Source organism: Cygnus atratus, chromosome 6 (assembly GCF_013377495.2).
Source record: "Cygnus atratus isolate AKBS03 ecotype Queensland, Australia chromosome 6, CAtr_DNAZoo_HiC_assembly, whole genome shotgun sequence".
Lineage (NCBI taxonomy): Eukaryota > Metazoa > Chordata > Aves > Anseriformes > Anatidae > Cygnus > Cygnus atratus.
The window spans coordinates 168,145-187,780 of NC_066367.1; the positions used below are offsets into that span (position 1 = coordinate 168,145).

Below are 19,636 nucleotides of genomic sequence, written 5' to 3' on the forward strand. Positions count from 1 at the left end.
ATTTTTTGAGTTGGTTTATGGTTATAGACATAAATGGTCTATAAGTTTTAAGCTAATGCAGTAGTGAAATTAAAGTATTGACTATTCATGTGTGGCTATTTTAGATTTAACCTGGAAAGCTCGGCTTGAAACAAAAATGAGATCACCTTTGCAATGCCAAGCAATTTCCAGACTTAGTACTCCTGAAATAACACCTAATTTCATCCTTCATGTTATACTTAAGCCTAAAATGAGCACGTTATTTTCTACTGTGATTGAATTCATCAAAAAGACAAGCATTTCCAATCTTTGTTATACATTTTATAACAAGTTAAATATAACTTTAATATATGAGATGGTATGATTCTTAAGATTTGGCAACCTTGTAAAATAAGCCAAACTTTGAACCTATTAATTAGTCAACTTCCTTAAAACATGACTAGTGTGTATCTCTGTGAGGTGTAAAAAATGAAGTCTGCAAATTATGTCATTGCCACTTACTGTATCTAAGTCAGTAAAAATATTATTTTTAATTGTTATGCTAATTGCTCTTTAAGCTAACAGGAGAGCTCTTTTAATGCCTGGTTTTAGTTTGTCAGAAAAGAGAGATGATTGTAATGGTCTTTTTGGCTTCTATTTTTTTGGTTGACTGCTGCGCTACTCAGTCTACTTTAACATTGGACTGAAAGATCTTTGGGATTAAAAAAAGTGTGTGCCTGTTCATGTATGTATCCACTACTGGTGACAAATGCTCTGTTTATCCAGTGTCTTCTGAACATCTGTAGTTAGAGAATTCATTGGAAAAGGCTTTTTTTTTTTTTTTTTGAAAAGCCAAGTAATTAGGTTGGAATAAAAGCATTTTATTCGTTATTTTAGTATCAGTTTTTGTGTTTTCAGGTGGAGTAAGATCATACTGTGTTTTGATAGGAAAAATTTGTGGCTTTGAAAATATTTTTGTTGCAGCATTTCTGCTGTTTTAGCACAACTAATATGAAAACTACTAGAAATGAGCAGTATTTACATGCTTGCAGTACCAGTGACTGGATATTGCTGTATGTTTCTAGGCAGCGTGGTCTCACTTAAAAGACTAATTTTATGAAACTTTCATTTGAAAGAAAGTAGAATGAACTCAGTAACTAAGTAGAACTAACTCTGGTAGAATCTAATCTGACTTCAGCTAAAATAAATTATTCTTTTCCACTGTTTAATGGGATTTGTATTAGACTGACTAATCTCAAAAAGGAAACAGCTTTGGGCGACTGTCATTTCTAATCTAACAGAAGCGCTATTTATAGCAATGCCACTGTATATATCTACTTTCTGATAATATTTGTTTAGCTCATCTTGCACCTGTTTATCTCCTTGCAGATGTGCTTGTATTTATTTCCATATTTCTTCTTTTTTTAACACTATCTTTATGTTTATGCTTTCTTTTAAAGAAAGCATACACATATATTCAGTGATCTCTGAATTATTTATTAACCACTTTTTGTTTGACCATCTGAAATGTGCTAGGCTTTTCATAAAATGAGAATACATTTCTCTCTCTGAGGATTTGAATGTCTACTGTAACAGATGCTTTTAATAGTGTTACTTTTAGATAGGAATTTGCACTAAGTAAATATTAAGACAGTATACTTTTGCACCTTTAGAACATAAGGTGCTATACATGTGTGACATACCAGAATAAATATGCTAAATAAGAAAAGTTTGTTGCACTTAATAAGGCAATGCTGTCAAAATGTTCGCAGTAGAAGATTTACTGGCTTTTAATTTCACTTAGATCCCAAATAAAAAATGACATATTAAGGTATATTACATACATGGCTTGTAAGAATCTTTGTGCTCCAAATTACTGGACTTCACTCATTCTGTCAGCATTCTTAGTATCAGCTTTCTTCCCTCCATCTCATGTGGAGTCTGCCTTTGCTCCTGTTGTAAAAACAGGCTTTTAGCTTAGAATAATTAGGCTGTCAATCAGAAGCCTTGTTACGCAAGGTGCTTACACCAAGCCTTGCATAAGAAGAGATTTGTCTGCTAGCAAAGTTTTATTTTACATAGATGTGATGTTATGGCTTATGTAATCAGTGGTTTAAAATAGCATGCTTCTTTGATCAGGATACTGTGCATTAGAAATGGAACCGTGTTCACATTTTCTTGGGCACTGTAAAGTTGATGCTCTCTTAAGGTAGCTATCTTGATAGAAATACTGTCAAATTTATGCTGGGTGTCTCTGAAGTACTAGAGTAAAATACCTAAGTCTAAATAAGTATACATGAAGTTTTACAGTCATACAGATTTATGGCCTTGCATGTTTCTTGAATTTCCAAGCTAAGCACTTGTAGAAATGGCTCTTCCTCTCTGCTGGTAGCAAGGGACTTGATCAGAGTTTTTAAGAGGATGGTTCGCAACAAACCACAGAAGTCCTTCCTCATACAGCAGAGCAAAGCAGTGACAATGAATTCTACAGGAAATTCTGGGTACTAAGATTTTGATGATTAGACAAATTAACTGAAGAGTGCATCAAAATCTAGGAAGCATGTCGCCTGTTCTCTGAAAGGCTTAACCTGCATAACCCTGGGGAGTGAGACTGTGCTGAAAGAGGATTCATACAGTCTCTGATCTTTTGCTCTGCACTGGGTATTTCATATTTATGCCTTTTTGTCTCACCAGTATGACTTCTATCATATTGGTCAAATGCAGGAGTTTTATTATTCTAAAAAGTGATGTGTGTAATTTGATATGTAATGTTTTCATGTGTGTATATGAGAGAGGCATAAAGCATGTCTGTTTAGAAAGAGAATTATGTGATATTCTGGCCTCTTTTCTTCTGACTGTGTAACTATTCTGTATGAATAGAGGCTCTTTAGGTTACATGGATACCTCAGTTTGTTGGACATTAAACCCCGTGAACATTTTCCTTAGGTCAGATCATCCCATCTCCTAAGAACTTGGAAAAAATATTGTTTGTAGATACTGTTCTCAGACTGTATCAAAATTCCTCTCTGAATACATGTTGTGTTTTAGTAGTTCTTGACTCTGGTCTCAAAAACTTGATTAGTTATGGGAAGGGGAGAGACAGTTTGACGTGTTTGTGGTGGTGTTGTTGTTATTATTTTGTATGTTCACTAGCAGTTTTGTGGATGCATTCTAACTATCGACTTAGCATTGTAGACTCTTAAAATGGCTGTTTTTTCTTGTGCTTACTGACTTGATAAGGGCCTTTTTTTGAAACCCAAAGGGCAGCTCAAGGCAGGAAAACGGTTTTGCATTGTATTGAATAAATGCACAATGATTGGGTTTGAGATTAAAAAGTAGTTGCTAAGAACTTAATTTATATGTCTGTCAATAGACTGATCATTAGCAGTTGCTACTAATCTTCAACCTTTATACCTTTCTAAACCTTACAAATGTGCTATTAAAGTTTTATGGTGTGCATAGTTCAAGCCACAAGTCTGTCACACGCCTTTAATTAGTACCTGTGTACAAAATAATTCTCATACTGACAGCCCTAGAGAATAGCGTTCTCATTTCCCAGTACTGCTTACTTGTTCTCCTTGGGAAAAAGTACTTACTACTTATAGATCTCCTTAAAAGGAATACAAATTTGTTTTGGTTCGTTCATTTACTTGACATCAAGGAACATCTGCACTGGCTGCGATGGCTGCATTGCATATCCCTTATGTTTGCTATTGCATTCTCCCTTGTTAGAGAAGCCTAATGTTAATTTATTACCGTTTTTGCCTTTTCACAGCTCCTGGAGCCTGTTTGCCACCAGCTCTTTGAACTATATCGCAGTTCTGAAGTTCGGCTAAAGAGGTTCACATTGCAGTTTTTGCCAGAGTTGATCTGGGTGTATCTGCGTCTTACTGCCAGCAGGGATAGGCAAAGTAATGGTTGCATTGAAGCATTGCTGCTTGGCATTTACAACTTGGTAAGTGAGGATGGATGAGGAAAGGTTTGATCTGAAGTTTTCCATCACTGACCAGTAGGAATAAAGTAAAATATTAGAAGAACATAATTAAAATTATAATATGGTTGCATGAAAACACACTTAATCTATATAAAAAACCATAGTTTACTTAAGTTTTAGTAAAAAAACGTGTTTGCAAAGACATTCTTTATTGTTTGTAAATCCCTTTGGGACAGACATTTTAACTAAAAAGGATTATCTCATGGGCTTTCTTAGTGTTACATACCTGTAAGAACATGTAAGAAAATGAAGTATTCCTCTTTAATGGTGAAACACAGCTTTCTACAGACCTGATTGTCAAGCATATGTTTGGTCAATCTTCCTGTGTCGCCTCCCCCCCCACACCACCCCAGCTTACTCTGAATAGGTCTTTAAGTGCAGTTTGAAGCTGAACCTACTGTGCATGTTCGCACTTGAATACATGCATGTCTACAGTTCAGGCAGATAGCTGTCTTGAGTGGAAATATGATTTTAAGAATTAGTAAAAGTAACTGTAGAAGTTTAGGTTTGGCTGTTGGTTATAACAGTTGTTTTTTTATATCCTTACCTTATCCTGGAAATGTTTACTCATATTATGAGACTAACAAATTTGGAAATACTGCTAAGATAGGCATTCTCTGATGGGAATTTCCATTTTATCTAACTTGAAAGCATATTACACTGAAACATTGCCCTTCTCTCCACTATTATAGTGAACCACTCCTTTTAACTGTACCCATGATGAGACTGAAATTCTTTAAAAAATTAAAAGTTCTTGCTATGTGTCTAGATCAGCTCAAACAACTGGAATGGAAAATCCAATTATTTTAGATTTATTCTGATAGGGAAAAAAAAAAAAAAGGAAATGGCTTGCTAATTGTTGGTACTGTTTGTTGGGTTGAATATTTGTCTTTGGCATCGGTTTTCTCATAGAGGTCCTTTTGTAGTTCCTTTGAAACTCATGTTGGTGATTAATATTATTTAAGGACAGTAATTTCTTCATTCTCTCCAAACTCAGAAAGAGGCCTCAAAATGAACAGTAGCTACCTCTAAGTTTTTTTTGTTGGTTCAGTTGCTATTGCTTTGCACATCTACTGATACTGAAGGAGTGAAGTTACTTTGTCAATCTATGGAAAGTGAAAGACAATGATAAATCTTTTTCATTCTGCGAAATTCCATCAGTTCTCTTCCTACTGTGACTCTTAAAGCCTACTCTGAGTGCTGTACTACTTTGGACTAGGTTCTCGTGTAATCTTGAATGACTAGCTCATTGTTTGTAGTTTACAGTTCAAAGTGAAAAGGCAGGGTTTTAGACTCCTTTTTGGTACAACCTTATGTAATTGCTCTTAGAGTACTGGCTTTATAAATTGCTGGGTTTGCTTATATAGCAGCCTAGCAACTATAAAATCTGATCACTTTGGAAGCCTTTTGAGAAAACACTCTGTATATTTCTTACTGATAGAATGCCTGAAGAGACTTTGCCAGTCCCCTTGATTTCACCTTTTCTCTGCGGTGCATTTATTATGAAGTGCTGGCCATTGTCAGAAAGTGACTCATCAGCTCTTATGTGTCTGTATCTTTCAAGCTTAAAGTTTAGCTTTGCTCCACTACGCAATTCTATTATAAATAAATGTTATAATGTAAAGGTGGGCTAGAGAAGCTTTTAGTTCTTGCTTTTTGATGAAGTCACGATGATCTAGGAGCCAATGATGTTTTTAACTGACGTCTGTGATAGAGGTCTTTCCCATTTTTAAAATGTGTATAGATTTGCTGATACTCTGCAAACACAGACTTTAAAGTGTTAACAGTCTTATTAGATCAGAGTAACTAACTTCCTACTTTTTAAATACCTTTCAAGAGTTCTATAAGTTTCCATGTCCTGACTTAATTTTTTTTTGTTGCTTATTTTTGTTTGTTTTTAAATGCAGGAAATTGCTGACAAAGATGGAAACAACAAAGTTTTATCTTTCACCATCCCTTCATTATCTAAACCCTCCATATATCATGAGGTAAGAGAACTGCTATGGTAAATGAGACCTGGATCTATTAGAGCAATGAAAACTGCATCCATTTGATGCAACAGACCATTTTAAGTGCACCCTGTTGCACTGTGTTTTCGATGTCACTGTCTTGCAGCAATTAATGTAATCCAATTCAATAGTAGCAATAGTGAAGTAATGTAAATGTTGAAAAAATGTTTGCTGACAGTGCCCGTTCTGAGCAGAGGTTAATTGTGTTGTAGTTGCAGATGGGTTGCTTCTTAAGTGTTATGGTAAGAGAAGTCTATTTCCTCATTAATACTGTTTGAATTTGGAATCATGTTTTTCTTTCTCTACTGTTACTGTACAAGAGGTCTGTGCAATTAGATGGCTATGCAACAATCAAAATTGAAAACTAGTCTCACCACCTCTACTGCAGTTTATGATAACGAAATCAGATAATGTTTTTAGATTTACTGTATTCTGAAACAATTTTCTTTTTTATAGATCACAAGACAAGTGTGTATTTTGGCTTGGGTGGTTAGGAGTTTTAATGCTTTTGGAGACCTTTTACTTATGGTTTACTTACTCTCCCTCTCCCATCACCTACTTCTAGCCTTCTACAATTGGATCCATGGCTTTAACTGAAGGAGCTCTCTGTCAGCATGATCTCATCAGGGTAGTTTACAGTGATCTTCATCCTCAAAGAGAAACCTTCACAGCACAGAACCGGTAGGTATCAGATGTAGTGTAACATTCAAGGTGCTTCACTAAGCAGTCAACAAGTCCTTAAACATTAAGACCAAATAGGTTGTATTTGGTCCTTTCTCAACATTTAGCGCTTGGAAATAAAGCTAGAGAGCAAGTTAGTAGTCTTGAGGTATATTTTTGTTTTTGCTTTGAACTTCATGTGTTCTTACTATTAATTTAGATGTGAGTAACTTCTTTGTCATTGCTGTGTCTGTCAGGAGTTATCTTTGGGTTTATTCCTGTCAACTCAAATGTTCCTGGAAGTGTTTAAAAAAAAAAAATAAAAATCAACTCTCGCTTGAGACTGGGACTGCTTTTTCCACAGGAAAAGGGGAATGAAGCTGAGTGCACAGATAGAACTAGGGATAAGTGATACCAGAAGCTGGATTTCCTGTTTCTGCTGCCTGAGGACATGGAAGATTAGGAGTCTACTCATCATTAGTCACTGTAGCCAGCATTTTTAGCCAGGTCCCTTGCATGTTGAAGAGCAGACTGAGCTGTATGACTAGCTGTTTCAATGCCCTGCTGTTCTAGTGACTCTCAGCTTTACCTGTGTTTAAAGCTAGCTCTGGAAAAAATGATTAAAAAAAAAAAATTTAAGTGTTACAGATTTGTCCAGCTCTGTAGCTCTTTGTCCAAATTTTATGCCATATGCTCTTCCCTCCATAATTCTTACATAGGCTAATGGTTTTCAGTAATAACAGTTTAAAGTGAACCTTTAATGTCCCATTTCAAGTTAGTGAATTATAATGGGAGAGGTTTTCAGGATTTGCGTGTTTACTTCAGACACACTTTCCTGTGAGGCAGTTTTGAGACTGAGTTTTGTTTCTTTTCAGGTTCGAGGTGCTGAGCTTTCTCATGCTGTGCTACAATTCTGCTATTGTCTATATGCCTGCTTCTTCTTACCAATCACTTTGTAGGATGGGTTCCAGGTGAGACATTTGCCTTTGATGTAGTTTTGCAGGGTAAATCTAGATTTCTAAATATTATTCCTGCAAAAAAGAATGAATTTACTTGTATTTAATAACCTAAAACATGTAATTTTTAGTCAGTCCTGCTGCAACTTAATTGCAGATTTGATGCCATGCTTGGATATAAATAAAACACGTAGATTATCTTACTGCTGCATTGGGTTTCATTCCAGTTACGTAACTTTTCTGTTGCTGTTCTTTGAGGAAGAAAATAAGGTGTTTTTTTTTTTTAAAAAAAACTTTGCTCACACTGATTTGTCTTTGTCTGAATGATAGGTAAATCTAATATTTTTCAGTATGATCAGCTTTAAAATCTTGTGAGGAATGCATCTAGCTTCCTCTGCTTCCAAATATAAACGTGTCTTGTTTCCGATAATGGTTTATATAAAGTGCTTAAACAATATCCTGGGCTTTAGTTTCGTTTATTTTTTTTTTCCTTTCTTTCCACAGTGGGAATGACATTCCATTTTCTGGAGAATTCAGTACTGTGAATTCTCAAACTCTTATACATGTCCTTTACATAATCTCCTGCTTGGATAGTCTTAGAAGCATCTGGTTGGCAAAGATCACTGCTTTATGCTCTGAAAATCTCAAGTATTTCTGATACTCCCATCTGCCTGTTTCTATAAGCAATTTTGTCTAAAATGAGATAAATTCTCTTCCCTGCTATCCCCAAACAGAGCGATCTCTTGAAGTATGTTTGATTTTAGCTTGTTTGCTTCAGCACAATACTGTCATAAAAGAAAAACATTACATGCAATTCATTTGCATGGCAAAAAAGGATCAGGCAAGTTTCTGATAATGTGTTTTCTCTAGTAATGCACACATAAAGTTAATTAAGATGATAGTCTGTTTTCCTTCCTCTAATTTCTGATGGCAGTGGTTTAATTCTTGGTGTGCTTCCATCGTCTTCATTTGAGTTATGACTGTGCTGAATTTGGCAAGTGTGTTCAATTTCCCTGCATTTGAAAATCAGATCTATTCTTTGAGTAGAGAGTAGAGGGAACATTTTATAGGCTAGGGATTTTTTTTATTGTTTGGAACAGTGCAGCAGCAACAATAGTTTGGATGCAACAAACCATTTACAACAATGAGATTATTTTATGATGAATTGAGTAAAAGTTGCACGTTTTTGTCTTCTGTGTTATGTGGTCACAGTTCTGTAACATGCACATTAAAGCAATCCATTTTCAACTTGAGTTATTGAGTTGTAGTCATTTTCCTTAATTTTCTAAATACAACTTCCAGAACTGTATTCATTTAGCTAAAGCTATGTACATTGTTGCTCTTCTAAGCATGCGTTATTGAAACTTTACTGTAAACTTCATTTTTAACTTGTATTCTGGTTATTACACTCACAGGTTCTATAATAATTTATAATGTAGTTATTGGATGCCTAAAGCAGGAGTCACTTTGTTCCACAAAGAGCGGAGTAACCTGGAAACTGAAACTTCTGGGATCCTCCTTGTGTAACTGTGAAGCTTCTAAAAGCTTTTGTGCAGGTCTGCAGTGCAGCCTGCAGAACCATTGGGATACTTTGATCTATGCAGCTTGCCTTGGTGGAAAGAGTACACCAACCATATCAAGCTGGTAGTTGCTTTTCATTGTGGCACTGTCTGCTTGTCACCTAGAAAGGAACTTGGGCCACGGTTTTTGTTACTGAGGCTGCAAAACATGTTTCAAAATAATAAATTGCATGGGTTTTAGATTAAAGATGATAACTGGGAGATCCTTTAGGTATTAGCTTTTATTCTTTACCAGATGCATTTGCTCATCTTTGTTTGAAGAATCAAAAAACAAGTATAAGGTGTCATTTTCTGGAAAGAGCATTAACACACAAATACTTTTTTTGTGAGAGGTGGGTTGCTCCCCCCCCCCTCCCTTGAAACCCCTTGGATTTTTTGGTGGCTAATTGGCATTTTCATTCACTGTTTTGATCAGTGTCAGTTTGTGTTCACAAAGTTCATGCAATCCCTTTTGGTAGTTTTAAAGGGGTAAACTAACCTAGGCATTACTGGATCATTGCGCTGTGTAGAAGTTACATGTTCAGATGTCTGATGGAAAACAGGTAATCAAATAATGTGTTTTAGCATGTCTGTTGCTTTTAAGGTGTCTTGCTTGTTATTTTCTTTTATGAGCAAAATCCTAAATAGGTTAGAGAAACAGTAAATGTACATTAAATGTATTAGTAGCCATGTATTGTTTCCATATTCCACATATGAGTTTCAGGTATTAAAATTCTGAATAAATTCATCTTATTTTTAAACTGTAGAGTCAGTGCTATGTAGTATAAAAAGCAGACACTTTGTCAAGGGCCAGAAGGCGGTTGGTTGGTTGGTTTTTTGTTTTTTTTTTTTTTTAGAAGGCAGCTGAAAATAGCTCTCAAGAATACAATATGTGTGTTAACCAAAGGTAAAAGGTAATTGCATGCTGTCAGTATACATTAGATGGGGGATGACCTGTCTCTCTATACCGCTGAACTGTTTCCTTTTAAGAAAATTAGTTTAGGTTACTGAATTTCTGGGAGAGCCTCGTATTTGGTGGCTGGCAGTAGAGAATGTCTTGCCTCATTTTGGTTATGATTTGAAGAAAACAGCTGATGGCTATATGGGAATAATACTCTGGATTATCAGCAAGTCATTTCTTAAGACACTTTAAAAACTGTTTTAATGGTTGGAAGAGCAACATAAGTGTTCTACGTTGTGTACTTAAATGTTGAAAAACAGTTTTTAAAAATTAAAGGAAATCGCTTTGATGTAAAGATGTTTGTAATATTTCTGGGGTTAACATTTTGTTACAATGGTATGTTTCTTCAGGCTGTGTGTGAGTGGATTTCCACGGCAGCATCAGAAACGCTGGAAAGAACACTGTGGTAGAGTGGTGTTGGACCCTGACTTCATGGTGCAGCTGCTCACAGGTGTCTATTATGCCATGTAAGTAGATTTTTTTTTTTTGTAAAAGAAGAAATGGCTAGTTTTACATGAATTAAAATAGCAGCGTTTGTTGTTTTATAATTGAAAGAAATGAATTGAACTCTTAGGACACAGGAATCTAACTCAAATTAGTGTATTTCCCATTACTTGCTCAGTCAGCCAACTGATAATTTGTGAGTATCTCTGTAAGCATTGGAGTAGGTGGTGAAACACCAGCAGTGGGTGCTGAAGCGAGTGAGGCTCCTGGCATCATCTTTTCCTAAGCTTCCACTACCTTCAGATAACCTTCTGTTCAAAAGCATAATGAGCTTGGCTGCCACGGTAACTTGAAGTGCAGTGCTCTCGAATGTCGGTAGCTTCTGAGGTAGCAAAGATCTATTTCTGATTAAAATTGAGTCCTGCGAAGTATTGTAAACCTTTATATCTTGACCCATTTTTTTATTCTTTGTTTGTCCTGATTATGGTATCAACATTTTTTCACTTGGAGGTGTCAGGGAGCATCCTTTTTCATTACAGCAACAAGAGTAATACAAAACTCTGTCCATACTTCTGAAAGAAATAGAGGGGCTGGGTGTGTATACAGTTTGATGTATACAGATGTTGTATACAGATGAACTTTCCACATAAGAAGTGAAAAGCTGTATTTGGGCAGCAAAAAAAGACCAGTGAGTTCCAAAGATACGAAAGATAAATTTCTTTTTTTACTTTTTAGATATAATGGTCAATGGGATCTTGGTCAGGAGGTATTGGAGGACATAATTTACAGAGCACAGCTTGAACTTTACTCACAGCCTCTGTTGGTAAGAAAAAAAATCTATTGAAATTTATGGATTTGATTAAGAAGAATATGGATGCATTTCTGAAGTGGACTCGTAATGAAAGCATTTGTCACTGTTTACTGCATTCCCAAACACAAGTGGTTGTTAACAGCTGGTGTTTTTAACATAGCTATTTATACCATGCTTTATCTGCTAGGGTGTTGGGGTCTTCTAGAGCTCATTAATGCAGAAAGCTAGGATTTTCTAATGTTGTACAGTTGGATCAAAATGTTTGTTGTTTTAGCACCAGCTACTAATGAGTGATTCCAAGAAGCTTAACTGAATGGTCGTATGTCATAGGACGTTGGTTGCAAACAGGTATATTCTTTGCTTCTAGACCTTCAGACGGGTTTAGAATGTTTTGTGGTTTAACTGATAACACAGCAGAAAAAACAGCAACAGGATAGAGCTGAAAGTGCAGAAGAGTTTTATCTCCAGAGTCAGTGTTGGATTTTGATTGATTAAAGTCACACATTTTAATCTTTACCTCCTTTAGAGGAGCATCAATAGAATGGTTTTCTTATGATCAATTGTCTTTTTTACCCCCAGTTTTCACTAGAATTGTTGTCCTAGTCATAAAAAAAAGAGAAATGAAGCAGGGAAAGAGGTGAAACTAAGCTGAATGTAGGTCCATGTGGTTGGAGAGGATGAGGAGGTTGACAAAGGAAGTAGGAATGGAAGGTTTTTATTTTTTGTCAGTTGTAGGAATGAGACTTAAAATTAGAAAGAATAGTAAAGAGAAGAAAATAAGTTGAACAGAATATTATCTCAGTTTCTCAGAATTGTGGCCAGAAGCCTTTGGTCCTCCTATAAACTACCAACAGTAGAATTTCAAGGCTTTTTTTATATAGCTGAGAAAGGAGTGGATTGGGAAAAGTCCTTTTTTTGTGGCAGTCTGACATGCCTCTCTCCTCCAATAAGTTAAGTAAAATTATTCTCTTGATGAATTAATATTGGCTGTAAAAACTATCTACAGGCTTTCTGAGAGTTCTGCATTTTAAATGGCTGGTATCCATTGAATTATTATAATAGCTGATTCCTTTTGGAAATGACTCATTGCTCCATCAGATGGAGAGTTTTAAATTAAATATTGAAACTGCTGAATGAGGCCACCCTATCAAAATACAACATTTAAAAGGTGTGTAGGAGGATCTGGAACCTAATTCAATTGATGATAGGACAATTTTCAATCCTGATTGTTTAGGACTTTTTAAAATCAGTTTGTCTTTTGAGGTGACTTTTAATTGTAAGAATCTTCTGGAATGTCTGTTCTTAAAAAGATACTTTTGCCACTCCAAGCTGTTGTTTTTTGGCGATGTCATGGTATCACTAATTTTTTCCACTTGCACACTTGTCAGGTTTTCATGCATACATGTGCAGGCATATCTGTGTGTTTTCTTCTTGCCCTGATCTTTGCCTTGTTTCCCATCTTGTTTCACTGCAGTTTTTGAAAAGCAGCATTAATAAATTATCATTTCATATTAAAAAATGACCTGCATGTCTATGGCCTCATGCTGTATAACCAAACCATTTGGCCTTTTCAAATATTGAGTCCTTTTACCTAGTAGTAGTCTCCAGGAGATGTATATGATTTAGCTACATAAAATTTTGTATTTTAAACTCTTGCAGTTACTGGCACCAAATAAAATATCATCTGTGCATCATCCCAGATATATTTAAAGTTTGGTCTCTGCCTAGGATTGCCTAACAGCAGCAAATTCTTTGAAGTCCATTTAATATTTAGGCAATCCTACCATGGTAGGATTATTTTTAGATATCTGTACTGAGGCTATTCATGTAATTATGAGAATACTATCAGTCATTACAATGAGAAACATCACACTTCCTGTGTTTGGGTATGTCTGTTGGAGAAATATTTTTGACAATATAGTAAATCCATGTTCTTATTTAAATAGGTTTATATTGCCTGTGGAATAAAAATAAATCCTGAAATAGCAGCATAAGGAATCTGAAGTGTCTGTGATATAGAAGCAGTCTCCCAAGCCATTTTTTCACCATTACCCAGAGACTGCACTGGAAAGGGCAGGAATTAATGCAAGGGAAAAGCTTTTTCTGGTAGAAGAAGGGAATCTGTTAACAAATACTGGATATTGGTTTTATAGTCACGAATACTGAAAGTTTCTACAGTTGGAAACTAATCAAAGTGATTCAATATTATTGCTAAGGTAGGCTGCACTTTAGGAGTGAGTAGCTCAGTTCCAGTCAAATAACGTCTTCCTCTGAACACAAAGCTTCTGCACTTGTTTCAGAAGGAAATCCTTTACTTCAGCGCAGAGATGCACAGGCGTTCTTAGCCTGGTCCATAGAGGCATGGATCAGTAAGTCCCTGTTGTAATAACACCTTTATCCAGTGTTCTTTTTTATTATGTACTTACTGCTTTTATTGCATGTTCTTTTTGTCAGAGCTTATTTCTGGTGGGCAAGAGTGGCTATCTGGCATGAAACCAGTCCTCTTTTGTCATTGCCAGTTGCAGATGTGGCTTGCTAAATCTGAATTCTGCTGTTGGTTTGCTTTCCCACCTTTTAGTACAGGATTAGTGCCTGTTGTTGTTAGGGAGCCTAAAATGTAATGAAAGCAATGTTTTTTTTCCATCCTGAAGTATTGCAGATTTTATTTTTCATTTTTTCCTGATGGAGAATGACTGTGTTTCATTCAAACTGTCTGTTCGGATTGCTTTACAGTTGCATGAACTTTATTTCAATGTGATTCTTCTCAGTCCCCAGAAGTATGATTTGTGCTGTTAAAAAGGGCCAGCTCTTAAACAGCTCCTCAAGTAAAAGTGCTGTGTCACTTCTCTGGTTCTAATGCAGAAATCTACTAATTTTCAGATTTTTAATGCTGTATACTAAGAAAGGTACTTGTCAAAAGAGGGTGAAACGTTAGTAAAGGAGAGGATTGGAAGATAAACCACTGTATATAGTTGAACTTAATCTGCTTTGGGTCAGTACAGCAGAAATTAGTTTCTGAAGTCTTTTATGAGATCAAGGATGGGGTGAAAGCACTGGGGTTTGTACCACTGCAGGAGGACAGCATGGAAAAAGGCCTGTGGGTGAATAGGAGAGCAATTGTGGTGAGGCTGAGAGAATTGACTAGCAAAGGACAAATCAGAGGTGGGCATGTGGAAGGCAGAATGACAGAGAGCATTTCTACACTGGTGCCAAGAATGTTTAGGCTGGTTAGAAGTCGGGCAAGAAGTCAATGGAGAAAGTGTTTAATGAGGATTTACAGAATCACAGCAGCAGCTGGAGAAGATCAGGATCAACTATAGGACAGCCATTCCAGCTTCCCAGGAAGTGAAAAGTCTTTGATTAGTTAACGTCCTGTCATCTCCGCTTTAATGCTTGAATGAGTTTCATTTCTTCACATGGTTGCTGGATGGTTTGCCTATTAGAACTTACGGGAAAGTCGCTTTTACTTTACTGTGGTACCGATAAACACTTGTAAATCAGAGCTTTTAAGGCATATAGTATGCATCAATTTATTTTTTAATCAAGCATTATTTGATGTCTTCATAAGACAAATCATACAATGAAAGTTCTGCGAATAGAATCTGTTCCATTGGTTTAGTAGATCTCTCCTAGCTTGTGTTTTTGCAAATGTTAAGTAAAGATGACTTCATTAGGGAAGCAGATTTAGTGTATGTGGGCTTTAGGAATTGAAGGAATTTGTGGGATGTCCCTCACATTTCTGAGGCCTCTGGGAATCTCAGAATATCAAGACAACATTGATGAAGTTTAAACATCTTAATTTTTTCACTAGGTTGAGAGGAGCATTGGAAAATGTTGCTTACAGCATAAAACTAGAAAATGCTTGATTGTAGTCATGTGCTAAACAGTTGTATCAACTCCAGCAGCTAGATACACGTTTTTATACAACTAAAAAAAAAAAAGCTTGATCATATTTGTGTTACAGAACAGAAAAACAATATGTCCTGAAAGGAAGGAAAGTTCATGCATTGTCAGAAAAATGGAATATCTTGCAAAGATGTATATTCTAAAGCTGATCTGTATTTCATTTGGGTGGACAGAACTGCCACCTTATAGTCTTATCTGTATCTTTAAAAAGGGTTTACATGCCCCTGCCTTGGGTTAACATGCAGACCGTGTGTATTTGAGACATGCAGACCGTATATATTCGAGATATGTTTCTCTTGTCATATAGTGAATTCTGATCTCCGAAATTCCATTGATTTTTTTTTTAAACTTCGTTTTCTGATGCAAGAGAAGAGGAGATGATGTAAAGTTGCTTTTCATAATGCTTCTTGTAAACTCTAATTGGGAGAATAGACTACCCAAATTATTGTGACAGCTATTGGCAGGTAGGATTTTATAGAGATTAACCAGATACATTTTCCATGCTTGTTTTATTTTAAGTCTGGTTGTCTCTGACCTTATTTTACCCCCCTTAGAGGGGGACTAAGGAGCATGTAGCAAGTCAAATATTTGTGAAATATAAGAGATCTATGAATGAAGTTGACATGTCAAATTTAAAATATTCTAAAGTTTTTAATGGTGGTTGGTTGTATGAAGTCAATAAGATTGGAAAATCAAGGTGAGTTCACTTCGACTTTTTTTCCGAAGTTTTAGAACATATTTTGTGTATAGCAGCTTTATTTTTGCTGAATACTGCACATGCCACGGAGACGTAAATTGCTTATCATGAGCTGCTACATGAGTTTACTTCTAGAACAATCTACTTGTAAACTAGGAAACATGAATTGAAAGATGCTTTAATAATAGTAAATCTCTAATCCAACAGAGCATTTTACAGTAAATTTAAAGGTACAGTTAAAACATCAAAGCCAAAAGTTTTGTATCTCAAAGATGCAAAACAAAGCATCTGGTTTTATAATAAAAATTAGATCTGTATTACAATATTATATGTACAATACTTAGATCTATATTTTAATATTATATATATTACTCTAATATATTACTCTATTACAATTACAATAAAAATTAGGTCTGTAAAGATCACTGTATTTTAATGATTTGACGCCCATTGCTTAAGTTGCAATTCTTTTAAAATCTTGCAGGAGTCTAATCCTTTTTTGGTGTGGTAGTGAATGAGGGGGAAAACGGGACATGAAAGGAAACCGGTCCTGTGTCTCCCATGTATGAGGCCACGTGCCATTTGTATTGGCTCGGCTTGTGACCATTCTCGTCATACGACACAAGTGGTATTTTTCTTGTCATTTTGCAATCTTCTTTGGATGGAGAATTTCTGGTGTAGGTTGTTACCTCTCTCTGTACACGGGCAAACCTGGAACAAAGTGGATTACGTCAAAAAGTAAAAGTAGAGAAAATTCAACTGTATTTTTGGGAATAGGCTTGTGATGAGTTTCCCAACTTAGTTACCAACTGTGAATCTTGGGGATGGGGCTATCCGTCTGGATGGAATCTGGCATAATTGACAGTTCTTGGTTGTTTTCCTGTACTGGATCCAGCAAAGAGATCTAAAGCTGCCATTTGTGCAGTCAAGGATGGTAGTAGTACAGCATTTTATTTTCATCTTAGGTTGCAAATGCCATGAAGAACTCACTGCCCTTTGATGCTCCTGATGCATCACAAGAAGGCCAGAAGGTACTGAAAGTAGAAGTTACTCCAACAGTGCCAAGGATTTCTCGGACTGCCATTACAACAGCTTCTATCCGTCGTCACCGCTGGAGGAGAGAAGGTGAGCTTTCTCTGCTGACAGCAAATATTGTAGCATACTGTATTCATCGTCACTGTTACATGGCTTCTGAGTTTGAATGTTTGCGGAACAGTTGGTTGTGGTTGTTTTTGTTTTTTTCTTTTGAAAAGTGATACTCCATAACAATGTATAGTATTTTACATTTTCAGAGCACTGCATGAACATGAAGGTTTGGGATGTTTTGTTTTGTTTTGATTTGGTGATAACCCCTGAGGTAGGTACTAAATAAATAAATGGAGAGGCTGGAAATAGTTCATTAAGACTTTTTTTCTCTGTGTAGCACAGCATAAAATTGTAGTGGCAGAGTTTGGTTTATAATTTGACTTCTTTCTTTGATCCACTCTGAAACTTAGCTGCACGCCATCATAAATAGCTGAGGGAATGAATGGTATTATTCAGACCTTGACAGGGTTCCAGTTACCTACAACCACTAAAGGCAATGGGAGATGGAAAAGCTGAACATTGTATTCCTAGCATCATATGGCCCACCTTACAGAGGGGATATATCATAAAATAGCTTTGGATAGTTCAGAATTATACCTTATTTTTCTTCAGTGAATATTTAGATCAAATAGAAGTGTGCTTGACTGTATGAAGACCAGTAAATATGTAGTAATGTTTACTTTCATATGGTGAAATCTTCATTGTAGCTATAGCAAAAAGCTTGCTTTGAATTCATTTTGTCAAGCCTCCAGAACTTTGTCTCTGCATATATTCAACAGATTTTAAAAAGCTGCATAAATGGCAGACGGTAAAAAGTAGTATAACCTAAAAATAAACTGGGGGTACAAGAGTCTAAAAAACAAGTGTTACATCTTTCCTGTGATACTTTTTTTTTCCTATATCGTGTGCCAAAGGATTTAATGACTTCTGGTCTTCAACTGAATCAGGATGTTCAGGACAAGAAGCAGCTGTCTTCTGTTTTCAGGACTCTGGGTCACGTTTGTCTTTACTGTAGTTGCCATTACATTCATTTTCAAGTCTCTGGTCTACAGCATAGCCCGCTTGTCCCTTTCTGTGGATGTTCTCACAAACTTAACTAAGCATGGGTAGTGTTTCGTTGTTTGTTCCATGTCCGCATAAATCTTCTATTTTCCCTGCCTGGGTTGGAATGCCAAGAAAGGAATAGAAAAGCACTAAAATGTTATATGTTGAATCCCAGATGGCTTTGACTTCTCAAACGAGGCTGACTCAAGCATACCTGGCTCACCGATCCAACACGGCTCCACAGACCTAGGGATCAAACGTGAGCAAGAGGGGGAGGTGCTGATGCGCAGGACCCCTGAGCATGGCTTCCTGGAGCCCACCTTGGCAGCAGCCACAACAGAGGGTAGGACAGAGATGAGGAGGCAGAAGTCAGTGAGGCAGTTGCTGGAGGAGGATCCTGGCTCCCTATCCCCAAGCAGAACTTCTTTCCATTCTAGTGTGTGTTTCCGCTATCCCAGGGTGTATTAGCTTCTCTTTGCAATACACGCATCCCCTATATACCTAACATCAGGTCAGGTACTACCTTTTGTTATCACGTGGGCTGGCCTGGGGCTTGCATCTGTGTGGTGAAAGACTGCTTGGCATGGCAAAAAAAAATAAAAAAAAAATGACAGGGGCAATAGCCAAGAGCTTTGGGATTGCTTGGAAACTTTCTATTACTGAGCATGTTTAATATTCAGAAGGAAAAAATGCACCAGATAAACATGAATCTAGTCCTGAAAAGTAGACAGTATAGAGTATAGCCGTATTTGGTTGGCTACAACTTAGTTCCAATAGTGTCTTGTTAGTCCATGTTTTTTTAAATTTCCAAGAACAAAGACAAGCCTATCTAAGACGTTCACAGCTGGTGATATTTTTATTTGCCAGTCATTCTTTGACTGAAGATTCATACACTTACTAGTTTACATGAATGACCTGGCTGCTCTAAAATCAATTATCAAAAGAGGAAAGAAAAATCATGTGTTTTCAAGAATAAATCAGGTTGTCATGTTTCTGAACACTTGAGAAACAGTATTTGCTTTTTTGCTCAGTTTTTGCTGTAGAGCTTCGTATGTCTGCTCTGCAACCAGCAATAGCAGATAAAGTAGCTGGCAGATACTTACTTTGCTTAAGTTCATCTATTAATGTTCTCATCTTTATTCCACAAAAACATGCATTTGAGTGCTGAATTTAGATCATGAATTCTCTTCAATGATGAGAATTAATTTCTTATAAATTTAACTTAACGTAATTTCAAGTGTTTTCTTATTTTAAGTCTCCTTTTCCATCTGAACAGTCTATCAAACGGTTTTGGTATTTCCAACAATTATAGTCCTATCAGTTGATCATAAACAAGATTTATTTGTGGATTTGGATAGGAGCTACATAGGCTTCAAATTTGTTCTTCTGGAGAACTTGGAGATTTAATGTAATGTTATCAGAGAATCCTTTCCCTTAATCAGAGGCGCTATCAAACAATAATTAAGACATCATGCTTTAGTAGAAGATAATTGCATAGAAATTTATAATCTGTTCCTTGGTGTATAGTGAATTTGAGCATGCTCAGTAAAT

The 19,636-nt window shown here is 36.2% G+C and overlaps 1 protein-coding gene across 10 annotated transcripts in view; it reads left to right on the plus strand.

The window, feature by feature from the left end:
- The window catches only part of LOC118243185 (protein FAM126B), a 76,354-nt gene that overhangs the window by 28,764 nt on the left and 27,954 nt on the right, over positions 1–19,636 (plus strand). For 6 of the 10 annotated variants that reach the window (XM_050711403.1, XM_035537078.2, XM_050711405.1 and 3 more), the window contains 8 exons: positions 3,734–3,913; positions 5,860–5,940; positions 6,527–6,642; positions 7,497–7,592; positions 10,448–10,564; positions 11,277–11,364; positions 16,921–17,080; positions 18,261–18,428. In XM_050711403.1, the coding sequence (XP_050567360.1) occupies positions 3,734–3,913; positions 5,860–5,940; positions 6,527–6,642; positions 7,497–7,592; positions 10,448–10,564; positions 11,277–11,364; positions 16,921–17,080; positions 18,261–18,428 (1,006 nt within the window). The remainder of the gene's footprint in view (positions 1–3,733; positions 3,914–5,859; positions 5,941–6,526; positions 6,643–7,496; positions 7,593–10,447; positions 10,565–11,276; positions 11,365–16,920; positions 17,081–18,260; positions 18,429–19,636) is intronic. The other 4 variants (XM_035537081.2, XM_050711407.1, XM_050711408.1 and 1 more) reach the window with 1 other exon arrangement.